This window comes from Pteropus vampyrus, unplaced genomic scaffold (genome assembly GCF_000151845.1).
Source record: "Pteropus vampyrus isolate Shadow unplaced genomic scaffold, Pvam_2.0 Scaffold30, whole genome shotgun sequence".
Classification (NCBI taxonomy): domain Eukaryota; kingdom Metazoa; phylum Chordata; class Mammalia; order Chiroptera; family Pteropodidae; genus Pteropus; species Pteropus vampyrus.
Window position 1 is genome coordinate 11,349,417 of NW_011888811.1, and position 13,104 is coordinate 11,362,520.

Sequence of the window (13,104 nt, forward strand, 5' to 3'; positions counted from 1 at the left end):
CTGGACCCTTCTGCAACTCCGAGGCGACTTACCCCAAGGCCAGCTTCCCCCTCAGATTCTGCATCCATAACGCACCTGCAATATCAACACAAGCCGTCAGTTCAGACTCCTACCTCCACTTCCTTCTACCGCCCCATAACCGTTAAGAAATCCTTACCCAAACCTTCCAGCATAGCTGCCGCCATCTTTCTCCCACCCTCTACGGAAGCCTCCGAGTTCAGGCACCGTCCGGTCAGGACGCATGCGCAATCCCCTGCACTTCCTACTGAGCGGAAAACCTAGGGCACCTACACCCGCGGTGTTGTCATGGAGACCACAAACAGGTGGCCTGAGCTTAAGGTGTGGTCAGCCCAGCCTCGCTCGGGAATGAATGACTTAACAAAGGCCGAAAACTAGTGAGTTTCCGAAAATTTATCGGGAGCCAGAAAAATTGCGAAACCTCACCTCACAAATGGTCTGAAAGGATTAAGAAAACAGGCTGTGAACAAGCCACCTAACCCCGTGGGCTTCAATTTTCTAGCCAGTAAAGTAGTCAAAAATAATTATCCCGACGGCACAGTTATGTTGTAAGATCACTAGAGATCATATGGAAATCTCTTTTAAAAAAAACAACCAGCTCAAGTACAAAGTACGATGTCCTATTCCCTATTGATATCTAGGTTGACCTACAAGAGGTAAAAGTTAATCATCGGGAACTTTCTACCATGTGTATCCACCAGGCATTTCACTAAACCCCATGTAAATATTCCTCACAGCAATCCAACAAAGCATGAATTATCACCTTCGAATGAAGAAACAGATTTAGGATAGCTTAAAGAAACAGATTTAGGATAGCTTAAAGAAACAGATTTAGGATAGCTTAAAGTCTCTTAGACAAAACCGGTAGTCAATCTAGGTAGGGTTGGACGCCTCCAAAATTAGCTTCCCTACCTACTTCAAATAGATATCTCAGGTTTCCTTTGCTATATATGCAATAGTGCCAGATACCCAATACAAACAAGCAATACAGGAGTAGTAGAGTCTAAAGGCAGAAATCTGAGCATTTTAGCGTGTTTGAGTTGGAAGGAAACCTCATTCTTTTTCCTCAACAGCACTTACCACGTAACAGTTTCAGAGTTGGCACTCAATTAAAGCAGGAGTCACTCTATTTTGCTCCTTGAGTTATCAAGAACCCGGAGCCAGAATTTCCCCTAGTTGCACAACACTTTGCTTTTTGATATCTGATTCGAACTTTAATATTTTTGTTTATTGGCTTTTTATAGATATTTTTAAAGAATCTCAGAGCAAACTGCCTTGGCACACAGGGTTCAAAAAAAATACCTTATTTTTTTAAATAAGTGGTTGAAACAGATCCAAAGAATAAACAGGCACAGCGACGAAGTGACTCCTCCAGTCTAATTCCTTAATTCTGCACCTTGGCTGTAGGAAGAGAGAATGCTTAACCCCGGGGCAGGGCTCAGGCAGCACCAGACCCACCCGCCGCAGGCGAGGTAGGGAGGCATAACACAGTGACCGCAGCCACGCCCTTCCCAGCTCTGTTCCGACCAAAGCAGAGCGCGCGGTGCGGTCTGGGCCTCCGCGCGCGCCGTAGCGGCGGGCCCAGGAAGGCGGGGCTCCGAGCTAACCCCGCCCCCTTCCCGATTACGGCGTGGGGCTGCGAACCGTCTGTCCCAGTGCCTCCCAACATCAACTCTGGTAGCCCGTCATCATGGGACAGGAGCCGCGCACGCTGCCGCCCTCCCCTAACTGGTACTGCTCCCGATGCAGCGATGCCGTACCTGGGGGTCTTTTCGGGTTCGCGGCGCGGACCTCCGTCTTCCTTGTCCGCGTGGGCCCGGGCGCGGGTGCTATCCCTGGGACGCCCCCATTTCGAGGTAACTCTCTACCCCTGGTCCCTCGCCTTTCCTGCACTTATTGCGTTCCCCGGAGGTGCCGAGTGGGCGTCTTCAGCCACTCCTTTGTACAGATAAGGAAACTGAGGCTTCGGCAGGGAGAAGGGTCTGCTCACAGTCTAAGCTGAGTCTCGTCCGGATCCCCAATATTGAGCTACGCCACGCTGTGGATGAGCGGTCCCGCCTCCTGGCGCTCTCACGTGGGACTGCTCGCATCCTGAAAAGTTATCCTTGTCTACACCCAGGCATTTATAACATCTTTGGCCTCCCTCCCCCACCCAGCGTGCGCGACCCCTTACAGAGCCTTCCTGGGGTTAGGGGCTGCTAACAGCTCCAGGCCCTAAGCTAGATCCTGCAAATATATGATACTCGTTTCTGTAAGATGAATGAATTGAACCAGATGCTTTCAGTTACCAAATTAGATTTGGATTATGCCTTGGGATATGGCATGCCAAGTATTTTTTCTATTCCAAACGACTACTGGCCAGATCTAAATAAGAATCACTTAAATAATTCATGTGAGCTGCTCCTCTGCCTGTGAACTAGGCACATCAAGGGATCTCAGCAGCATTTTACAGTTGAGAAGACAAGCTCAAGGAGGTAAAATAACTTGTCTGAAGTCACGTGGCAGAGCCAGTGCCAACACTTGAGGTTTCTGATTGTGAGCCCCTGGATATTTTTGTTACACATGGGATAAGTGAGATCTCACTCATCATCTAACAAGAGTATGATTCTGCCAGAAATCTTCTTAATCTTAAGTCTGGTTTTGCTTGAAGTCATAGGGGAGTTGGTGGGACACACCGAAAGGGTCTCTGGCTTCACATTTTCTCATCACCCGGGTCAATACAACCTGTGTGCCACCAGCTCCGACGATGGGACTGTGAAAATCTGGGATGTAGAGACAAAAACAGTTGTGACAGAACATGCACTCCATCAGGTACCATGGCTTACTGGTTTCTCAGACTGTTATATATATATATCTGCTGAGGGTCCTTTAGCATCAGGTATAGTTTTTCTGTTGTTTTGTTTTGGGGTTTTCTTGTTGGGTTTTTTTGTTTGTTCTTTGTTTTTTGGGGTTTTTTTTTTTTTGCATCAAATATAGTTTTGCTAGCTCATCTATGCAAGGTAACTTGTATAATTATGTTCATTAATTAGATAATAAGTTCTGTATTGTAAGAAACTTTTTTGGAAGGAAATACATATAAACCAAAGGTCAGCAAACTACACTGCTGCCCATTTTTGCAAACTGTTTTACTGTCATTTAAGAATCGTTCACAATTTCAGTATTGGCTGCTTGCATGCTTCTCCGCAGAGCTGAGTGGTTGTAACAGAGACAATGTGGTCCATAAATTCTAAAATATTTACTTTCTGGTTCTTTACATGAAAAAAAGTCCTGCTACAAACTATAAATGAGTGAATGAAACTTTGTAAACCAGACGATTACTTGATACATCTGCCTTTTGTGATAATGTATGAAAGGAAAACTCAATCTTAGTAAGAACTTTGCATTAAACTATTAAAAGAATAAGTTACATTTTAAATGGTTCTTTGATCTTCTATAGCCTAAATTCTCCTACCATTTGGTTAGTGTAGTCTTGCTATGCAAGTGGTACTAACAGTATTAAGTGCCTATAATTTGCCTACTATCATCCAGGTTAAAAACTAAATAAAAACTGAGTATTGACAAATGAGAATCAAATATATTTGTTTTGTTTTAAAGCACACAATATCAGCATTGCATTGGTCTCCTCGAATAAAGGACTTAATAGTTTCTGGAGATGAAAAAGGAGTAGTTTTCTGCTACTGGCTTAACAGAAATGACAGCCAGTACCTCTTTATAGAACCCAGGACAATTTTCTGTCTTACTTGCTCACCTCATCATGAAGATTTAGTAGCCATTGGGTAAGTACTATACCACTGGTATTGAAATTTATTTTTGCTTATGATCATATTCTGCATTTGCTATACCTTTACTTGCCCCTTTATTCCTCAAAGGAAACTTTACAGGTGTTAACCACTCCCCCTGAGCTCTTGGTGTCATTTATTTCTGTGACCTCCAGATCCTTACCATTTCTCCCACCTTGTTTTTGTTTCATTGGTTTCCATGATCCTGTAGTTTCCTCATTCTTCATATTTGATTTCTCCAGTCAACCTCCAAATGTAGGAACTGCCCTCTTTCACCTTTTCTCACTATATACTTGCCCCTGGATTTAACATTTACTCCTAGAGAGTCAAATGACTCAGCTCTGTCTCTCTGGTTCTCAGCTTTCCTCGCTCTAGATTTGGAAAACGATCTGGTATGGGCATCTGTTTCCTCACTGATCACCAAGGTTATTTCACACAATCAGCTTGAGTGGGTCTCCCCCTCTCTCACCACTCTATTTACTTCCCTCTCAAAGATGTCCATTCATTCTGTTTGAAAACCGGATAAGTACTAGAATGTTGGAGGAGAAAATCTGAAGGGGATTCAAGAGACTGGGGGATAAGGTGGTAGAGATACATAGGGAGACCACGTTTTCACATAGCTCATTGTAAAAATGTGCCTAGACATGAAGCCAGAGGAAGAATACAGGGGTCAAGGGAGAATTAAACAGAAGATAACAAGGGCGTGTTTTTACACTGATGGAAATGAGGCAGAAGGGGGAAAGCGTGTTGCAGGGGTAAACTTTGATAAATATAGGAGTGATTTTGAGAAGTCAAGAGGAGACTGGATCCAGATCAAAGTAAGAAGAACAGCTGAGACTATGGAACGAGGTGCAGGTAAATTTATAGATCTTGTTGGAAGAGGAGGATGCTTCATTCTGATGGCATCTGATTTTCTCAGTGAGGCATTAAGTCAGAGAGAAGGAGTGAAGTTTAGGGTGGGAATGGGACTGGATGTGGGAGCTAAGATATGAAAGCAGTCATCTCAGAGAATAAGAAAATGAATTTACTGAGGAAAATTGTAGGTCCACTGGTCCCTGTGGAGTGTCTTGCTAAGGATCATAGTCATGACTTTTAAACTATTCAAATTGACTGAGAAAGGAAATAGTTGGATTCAGCTAGGTTTGGGGGTTCTGTGGAATAAGTTCCCCTGAGAGAGAAGGGGCAAAGGAGATAAGGGTGCTTTTAAAGGAGCGATTATATGATGGATCATGAAATTTGTGCTACATGGGGGGAAAGATAAGAAGACAGACATGGCTGAGTCATAGTGAAAGTGGAAGGGGTCTGTGGACTGGCAGTCTCTGTGAGGTGGGAGCATTGTTGCAGTGGACCTTCACTAGAGAGAAGGGGTAGGGGTCAGAGAAGGTTAAATCAGACTGACCTTGAATGAGCAGAAATTTACAAGAAGAAAAGAGTCAGGTAGATCAGACACAGAGTTGACACAGTTGAACCAGAATGATTTGTTTTCCAAGGATCTTCAAAATGGTGATTATTCCCTGAAGACTTGATTGCATGACTATTAGGTTAAATAACTTTGCCTTCAAAGTCCATGTCTTCAAAGGTTGATACATTCTATGATTTCATTTTTCTTAATAAAGCTATAATGGGGGAAAAATTAATAAGAGAAAAATAAATAAAGCCGTAATGGTATTTTTCCCTAGAGAATTGTCTAGTATATAGGAAATATAAGTAGGTATACCCACTTTGGAGACAATGAAGAAACTTGAGGCATATTCATACAATGGAGTGCTTGCTATACAACAGTATAAATGGCTGACCAGGAACTAGAGTTAATGTGTCAATACAGATGACTCACACACAGAATAAGTGAAGAAAGCAAGCTGCAGAAAAATAGACTGCATGATATCATTTATATGAAGTTTTAAATATACAAAATAATTCTGTATCTTTAGGAACAGGTACAAAAAAGGCTAAGAATGATGTGATACAGAATTCACAAATAGCAATTTCTCTCCAGGGACAAGAGGGCCAGAAGTTTGGTTAGGGTGGGATATAAAGAGGACTTCAACTGTATTGATAATTAGGTTTTTCTTAGGCGGGGTGTAGATATTTTATGTGTCTGAAATATTTCATTGCTTAAAAAAAAAGCTATTAGAATTTCTCAGTTTGTTCTGATTCAAAAAATGACAGTCTTAGAATATCCAGATCTTGAATTTAGAATTATTTCTTCTTCCCTTCTTCCCAACCCTCAAAGCACTTTACTTTTAGAAATGCACAGTGACTCCTAAGGCAAATGTTTATTAGAAACAAAATGTTTTCTAACTCTTGTTTTTCAGCTACAAAGATGGCATCGTGGTTATAACTGATATCAGTAAGAAAGGAGAAGTTATTCACAGACTTCGAGGCCACGATGATGAGATCCACTCCATAGCCTGGTGCCCTCTGCCTGGTGAAGATTGTTTATCCATAAATCAAGAGGAAAATTCAGGTAAAGATAATTTACTGGAGGGTTCTGTACTCTTTAGAGCTAAAGAACACATTGGGTAGAATTGTATAACTTGAATTATATTTAAAACTTTGGGTTTTAAACATCAGATCTATGAAAATGATAGCTTAAGTTTCAACAACCTTCACAAACTAATTTTCTTTGATAAGTGCCTGTTTAATGCAAATTAAAAAACAAAATTACTATCTCTATCTTAGAAGAACCTGAAATTCCCAATGGAAAAGTTATAGCACAAACTCAAGTAACAAAAGGCTGCTACTTAGCCACTGGAAGCAAAGATCAGACCATTCGAATCTGGAGCTGCTCTAGAGGCCGAGGTAAGATTGATGTTTGTATTTCTTTTCTGATATAACCTTTATTGATCAGGTAAAGGAAGAAGAAGGTTTTTTATTCTGTCTTATACTGAGAGTGCATCATCTGTCAGAGAGCAGTTCTTTACCAGAAAGTTGTTTCCCTAGCTTAGCCTGAGCTAGAACTCTCTATGGTTTTAACATCTGTCTTTGGTATTATAGGTGAGGGTTTCTGATACGTTCACTGTTTGGCGTGGAGGATGATGTCCATCATGAGACTGGGAATACTGGAACTTGGCAAGGCCTGGATCAGAGGAATGGCAAAGATCACTAGAGCTTTTAATGCACAAATGCAGAATAATATACACCCAATATAGTAGTCTTCTTTCTCCACTTTACTTAAATCGTAGAAGTTTTGTCATCTTTGTCCAAATGCATTAGTGCATGTAAAGCAAGTAGCACCATTAGGGCTTAGTCAGGGGTAACTAGTAGTATAATTTGGGAAAAGAGAATTTTTTAAGGTTTGTGGACAGCTCTTGGACATACTTCGGCTGAGAGAGTCCCAAGTGGGAACATCAGGCTAAGAATCCCTCCAGAAAGGTAACCTCTAAACTTACGGACAGTGGTCTTCAAATTTACTGAATCAAAATCTCTAGGAGTTAGGCCCTGGCATACTTATTTTTAGAAGTCTTGCCAATGATTATGATATACCATAGGGTCTAAGAACCACTGGAATTCCCAATGGAAAGTTATAGCACAAACTCAAGTAACAAAAGGCTGCTACTTAGCCACTGGAAGCAAAGATCCAGTAGCATGTCAGGAATGGAGGGACTTATTTGCCATAACATGTTGACTGCTGAGTTTGTCCCCTTTGTTGGATTTCTTGCCAAATAGAAAAAAGAATCTCACCCCATCTCCTTCTAACTTTGGAGAATCTTCAGTTGTGTTATCACCTGGGTGCTCAAGTCTATTTGGAAACTCACTGTCTAAGACAAGCAATATTCATAATGTGTTTAAGTTGCCAGGAGAGCATGTAAAAGCTTGTTGGACTTAAATTAGTTAACTAGGACAACCACTCTGCAAGATAATGCACCATGAGGAAATGAGGTCTGAATTCTAAGTAACCAAACTAACAAACTTTTAAACCACAAACTGTATAGTAATCCCCACTAATCCGTGGGGGTAGGTTTCAAGACCCCCCAGTGGATGCCTGAAACCATGGATAGTCCTGACTCTACGTGTACTGTTTTTTGCATATGCATACACACGGTAAAGTTTATAAATTAGGCACAGTAAGAGATTAACAATGATAATTTTTTTAAAAAGAAAAATTGTAACAATATACTGTAATAAATTTTATGTGAATGGCTTTGGGACCATTACTGAGTAAAATAAGGGTTACTTGAACAGGCACTGGGAGACCATGATAGTGTATCTGGTAACCTAGATGGCTACTGAGTGACTAACAGATGGTTAGCATCTACAGCGCAGTTACATTGGACAAAGGGATGATTCACATCTTGGGTGGGACAGCAGGACAGCACAAGATTTTACCATGCTACTCAGAACAATGTGCAATTTAAATTTTATGAATTGTTTATTTCTGGAGTTTACCACTTTATATTTTTTGGACTGTGGTTAACTACAGGTAACGGAAATCGTGGCTAAGGGGGGACTACTGTATTGTGAACTGCTAGTGACTTCGTGCATGTAGTTTCACTCTGTTGAGCGCCAGTAGACCTTCTTTTAATGTGCAGGGGTGATGATTTTGAAATTGCCTTTTCTGAAGCGAAGAGGAGGAGGTATTGACCCAACTGTTAAAGAGCGCCTTTGGTTGACACTCCATTGGCCCAAGGATCAGCCAACACAGTTGGTATCTAGCTGTTTTGGGTAAGTCTTTTTTGGGGTCATGTTCTCTGATATATTTTGCTTCCCTCTCTAGTCTCAGGAATTCCTCGGCTTCTTTTTCTAGACACAGAAGATGAAGAAAGGAATAGCTGAGTCATATTATGATGGGCCATTTGTAATGGAAAAGTCATAGGACTAATACCTGTGCTGTCTAGTAACAGTTGTGAAAAGATCAAAGAAGTATAGCCTGGTGGTTAAGAGTGTGGACCCTGAAGTCAGGGAGAACTGAATTTCGGGATCAGTCCATGACTTACCTGCTATGTGTTCATGAGCAAGACCTTCCACTTTTCTGAGTTTCCATTACTGCACATGTAAAAAGGAGAGATTACAGTATTTTCTCTTTCTTAGGATGATTATAGCCATTTATGAAATAGTTCATTGAGCACCAGCTTCTAGTTGCTTGAGATAATACAAGAATTTAACAAACAAGGCCCCTGCTTGTAAATGAGGGAATAACATAAAAATCCCACCAAAATGTTAGTCATGGCCCTAATTCCCCCACTGCCCCAAAACAGAGATATCTTAAAGCCTCTGGAGCTATGCAAATTGTGGTGTCATTTTCTAATTAAAGCTGTTCGGAAAATCTGTTCAAAAGGTAGTCCAGCAAATTTACTTTGTCCAAAAAGAATGAAAAATAAAGTACCCTTCCATCTCTGATACCTACTTAGTACTCTGCCCCAAAGGCAGTGACTCCTTGTTTTTGGTGTGTTTTCAGAGATACTGTATGCATCATTTAGAATATACTATTTTTCTCTCCTTAAAGGAACAATTAAACAGAAGGTATTTTGCAACTGAGGGCCTAGAGTCTGTGGCCCAGAATCACTTGTTTTCAGATTGCCTGTGAAAGAGAACTAATGCCTGTTTTTCCTTCATAGGGGTGAATTGCTACTGTGGGATCTTACTCAGTCTTGGAGACGGAAATATACCCTCTTCAGCGCTTCATCAGAAGGGCAAAATCATTCAAGAATTGTGTTTAATTTATGTCCATTACAAACTGAGGATGACAAACAGCTGCTGCTTTCCACGTCAATGGACAGAGATGTAAGAAGGGCCTGTTTTGCATTCAGCATTGAAGAGCATTGATTTATGACTTAGATGGGATTAGAGGGCTTTTTCAAATCAACTATCAGTTCTCATACCCCACCTTGCCCCCAGTTCCAATTTCAGAGTTACTGTTACTGATTGGCATGAAATACATTAATATCAGAGAGGTAAGGGAAAGGTGAGGAACCACCAGATGCCTTAGTATTTTGCAATTAAGTTAGGCTCATTTGATAGACATTTTCCCCCAAGCTCCTGTATTAAACAAGTGACTATTAAAAACTCACCACTCCTCTTCTCCTCAGTGTAAGATATTTTGCTTTTTGAGACAGCAGCTCTTACTTTTCCACTGTCCTGAGGCCATCTTTATTCCTACTTAGAGTCTGCCAAAGGAAGGAGTTACCAATGCAATACAGTAGAGTGGAAAGGGCACTGAACTTAAATAATTGTATGATCCCGAATTCACTTGACATCTGTGGGAATAAATGTACTCTAAGATCCCTGTGAACTCTACAATTGATTACTGATTTTTTTTCCTAAGAGATACTTTTGCCAGTTCCTACTAGATAATTAAATTACATTATCCTTATCCACTCTTTGAGCCTATTCCTATTTGAAATGTCGATTCTTTTTCCTGTTTCTCTGATCTTTTTTATATTTAGGCCCTAACTCTTAATTTTTCCAGGTAAAATGTTGGGACATGACCACCCTGGAGTGCTGCTGGACACTGCCTTCTCTCGGTGGATTTGCTTACAGTCTGGCTTTCTCTCCTGTGGACACAGGCTGTTTGGCCATAGGCGTTGGGGATGGCATGATCCGCATGTGGAATACACTCTCCATAAAGAACAACTATGATGTGAAAAATTTTTGGCAGGGTGTCAAGTCCAAGGTTACAGCGGTAAGGATGCTTTGTTTGAGTCTGCTATGAACTTTTTTCAAATAAGTAATTTTCTTTTAGAGAATACCTTTTCACTTAAATGAATTCTGTTGGGAATCACAGGTTGTTCAAGGGTATTTTCGATAAAGTTTGAAATTAGGAAAACAGAAGGACCTCTCTATCCAAACCCATTGTCTCCTAATTCGGAATTTAAAATTAAAGCTTTGTTCAGGTCATCATGTTTTCTAATGGTAAGAAATTAGAATAACCTGGATGTGCATTCATGGACAATACATTAAGTTATAACATATTATTAATGCCTTGTTGGAATAGTACCAGACTTTTAAAAATGACAGTGCAAATCTTTATTTGATGTGGAAAGGTATTAATGATTCATAAAGAATGCACACTACAAAACATGGGATACAGATTATAAAACAATTTTTTTGTTTTTCTCCAAAGTGAGACCTCTGTTTGGCCATTTAGTCTAAAAGCAATAAATGTTTGTGGTTTAAAAAGAAAACAAAATAGTACAGGCGTGAAGAAAGCAAAAATTTTGTCCTACTCTACCCTCCACTTCATTCCCCCACTCTCACAATGCAGAGAACCACTGTTAACAATTTGTGATGTATCTTTCCAAATTTTGCTAATTATTAATAGAGTCATATTTTCTAAGTTGTTCTGGAATCTTTTATTCCCACTCAATGGTGTATCATATATATTTAAATGTTTTAACCTGTTTTTTTCCAATGGTATGTATCTTAAGTTTATTCACAAAAAAATGTCTGGAAAGATACAATATTGGCAATGGGATGTTTTGGAAGGTGAGATTACAGGTACCTTTTACTTTGTTTTTAATGCTTCTTTGTTTCTTTCCTTTAAATAATGAGAATTTGTTATTTTTAAAAGACGTCAAGAGCAAGAAAGTTTTCCATTTGAATGCCTGAAGGATAACTTAAGGATTCCCTTAACAGTCTGCCCCCTTCCTCATATTTTTTGTAGCTGTGTTGGCACCCAAGCAAGGAAGGCTGCTTAGCTTTTGGAACCGATGACGGAAAAGTGGGACTGTATGACACCTACTCCAACAAGTAAGAAGTCGATGATTCCTATTTAGGCTGTTGACCGAAATGTCAGTGGTGGAGTTAATTTTGGGTTCATAAACCTGGATATGCATCAGAATTGGCCTGGGAAACATCTTTGAGATTCTGGCTCTGAGACTGAGGCTTAGAACTTGGAATTTTATTTTTTAAAAAATTTTTGGGATGATGGTGGTTGAGCCCATCTGACTTGTGGGAGCCACCAAAATAAACCATTGTTTTTTTTTTCCCTCAGCTTTCTTTTTATGAAAGTTTATAAGTATCCATGATCATTGAAAGCCTAGTACAAAGAACATCTCTGCACCTTCTGTGTAGATTCACCAGTTAACATCTTCCCATACTTCCTTTAACTGTGCACACTTAATAAAGTTAACAGTAATTCCATAATATCATCTAATACCCAGTTATATACAAATTTCTTCAATTGAGACTGCTTTCATATTACCACAGCAGAGTGGACTAGTTCTCACACATGGCTCAAAAAGCCTGAAGTACTCACTGGCCCTTTACAGGATAAGTTTGCCTACCCTTGTACTGGATCATTCGCTTCTAAGTGAGAAACATTTATTATACCGTGGAGCTAACTTTTTTGCAATTCTTTAAGTACTTATATATAACCTACATGCAATTAACTATTTTTCTCCATTTTTAATTCTCAAAAAAATAAAGCAACACTGCCTCAAAGAAGCATTTAAGAAAATAAAACTATATATCCATTTAAATAGCTGTGTCATCACAAAATTGCCTAATTCTATTAAATTAATATCTTCAAGTCATTATAAGCAGATTATTCAAACTAACACTAGAAAAGGTATGTAGTAGGAGGAAGAACATTGCTGTAGTCATTGGTTAAGCATTCATTTGGAACGGCTTATTCTTTTAGTCAAAGAAATTTGGGGTTATTGTCTAGAACGACAATAAAAATGTCAGACACATAGAGTAAATAAGTCACCAGCTAATTCAGTCATAGGTCTTGGAATCCTGGAACTCTAAAATCATACAAAGAATACAGTATACACTAAAAGTAACAACCACATTGCCTTTTACTGACAGATCACATATTATTAATTACCACAGTGACCTTAAGAAATCACTAAAAGTAACAACCACATTGCCTTTTACTGACAGATCACATATTATTAATTACCACAGTGACCTTAAGAAATATCCTTGAGACCAGGTTTCTTTTAAAAAAAAAAATCAAAAACTTTAAAATCTAGCTACCCTAAAATTTTGTCTTAGTTTAAGAATGCGATGTTAATGACAGGGTAAACCTAAAATGACTTCTAATCTTTTACTTGAATATGAGAAAGACACACTTGCATGCTAATAATATATGCTTAGCAGTAACCATAGTTCTGGGCTGAACAGTTTGCATTTTCTGTCTTATTCTATTTCTCTCTAGTTGTGATAGCCTTTACACTACTTTATAACTACAGTTATATTAGAATATTTGACTTTTAAGTAAAGTGGGGGAAATGGGTGGGGATGGGGGGGATAACATTTTTTTTCTGAGTAAAGTGTGTTTGAGACTTGATTCTTTTTGTTAGTAGGTATCATTATGTGGTATGTTATTTAAATATTTGCTTCTTTACAATCAGCTATTTGG

At 39.5% G+C, this 13,104-nt stretch overlaps 3 protein-coding genes across 7 annotated transcripts in view; 1 reads left to right on the top strand and 2 right to left on the bottom strand.

The window, feature by feature from the left end:
* The window catches only part of MRPL22 (mitochondrial ribosomal protein L22), a 23,245-nt gene extending 21,852 nt beyond the window's left edge, over window positions 1-1,393 (bottom strand). The window contains exons 1-2 of one of the 2 annotated variants that reach the window (XM_011356756.2): window positions 1,099-1,393; window positions 33-75 (exon numbers count right to left, since the gene is read on the bottom strand). In XM_011356756.2, coding sequence (XP_011355058.1) covers window positions 33-64 — 32 coding nt within the window. In that variant the 5' untranslated portion in view covers window positions 65-75; window positions 1,099-1,393. Of the gene's footprint in view, window positions 1-32; window positions 76-157; window positions 266-1,098 lie in introns of those variants that run through there. The other variant, XM_011356754.2, reaches the window with a different exon arrangement.
* Window positions 1,394-1,622: 229 nt separating this feature from the next.
* Window positions 1,623-13,104, top strand: part of GEMIN5 (gem nuclear organelle associated protein 5) — a 35,839-nt gene continuing 24,357 nt past the window's right edge. For all 4 annotated transcript variants that reach the window (XM_011356752.2, XM_023528633.1, XM_023528632.1 and 1 more), the window contains exons 1-9: window positions 1,623-1,874; window positions 2,669-2,829; window positions 3,613-3,794; window positions 6,113-6,264; window positions 6,480-6,599; window positions 8,330-8,462; window positions 9,356-9,521; window positions 10,207-10,419; window positions 11,401-11,486. In XM_011356752.2, the coding sequence (XP_011355054.1) occupies window positions 1,709-1,874; window positions 2,669-2,829; window positions 3,613-3,794; window positions 6,113-6,264; window positions 6,480-6,599; window positions 8,330-8,462; window positions 9,356-9,521; window positions 10,207-10,419; window positions 11,401-11,486 (1,379 nt within the window). In that variant the 5' untranslated portion in view covers window positions 1,623-1,708. The remainder of the gene's footprint in view (window positions 1,875-2,668; window positions 2,830-3,612; window positions 3,795-6,112; window positions 6,265-6,479; window positions 6,600-8,329; window positions 8,463-9,355; window positions 9,522-10,206; window positions 10,420-11,400; window positions 11,487-13,104) is intronic.
* CNOT8 (CCR4-NOT transcription complex subunit 8) overlaps window positions 9,845-13,104 on the bottom strand; it is a 45,175-nt gene continuing 41,915 nt past the window's right edge. Inside the window, exon 7 of the mRNA XM_023528643.1 lies at window positions 9,845-9,904. Within this exon, the coding sequence (XP_023384411.1) occupies window positions 9,860-9,904 (45 nt within the window). The 3' untranslated portion in view covers window positions 9,845-9,859. The remainder of the gene's footprint in view (window positions 9,905-13,104) is intronic.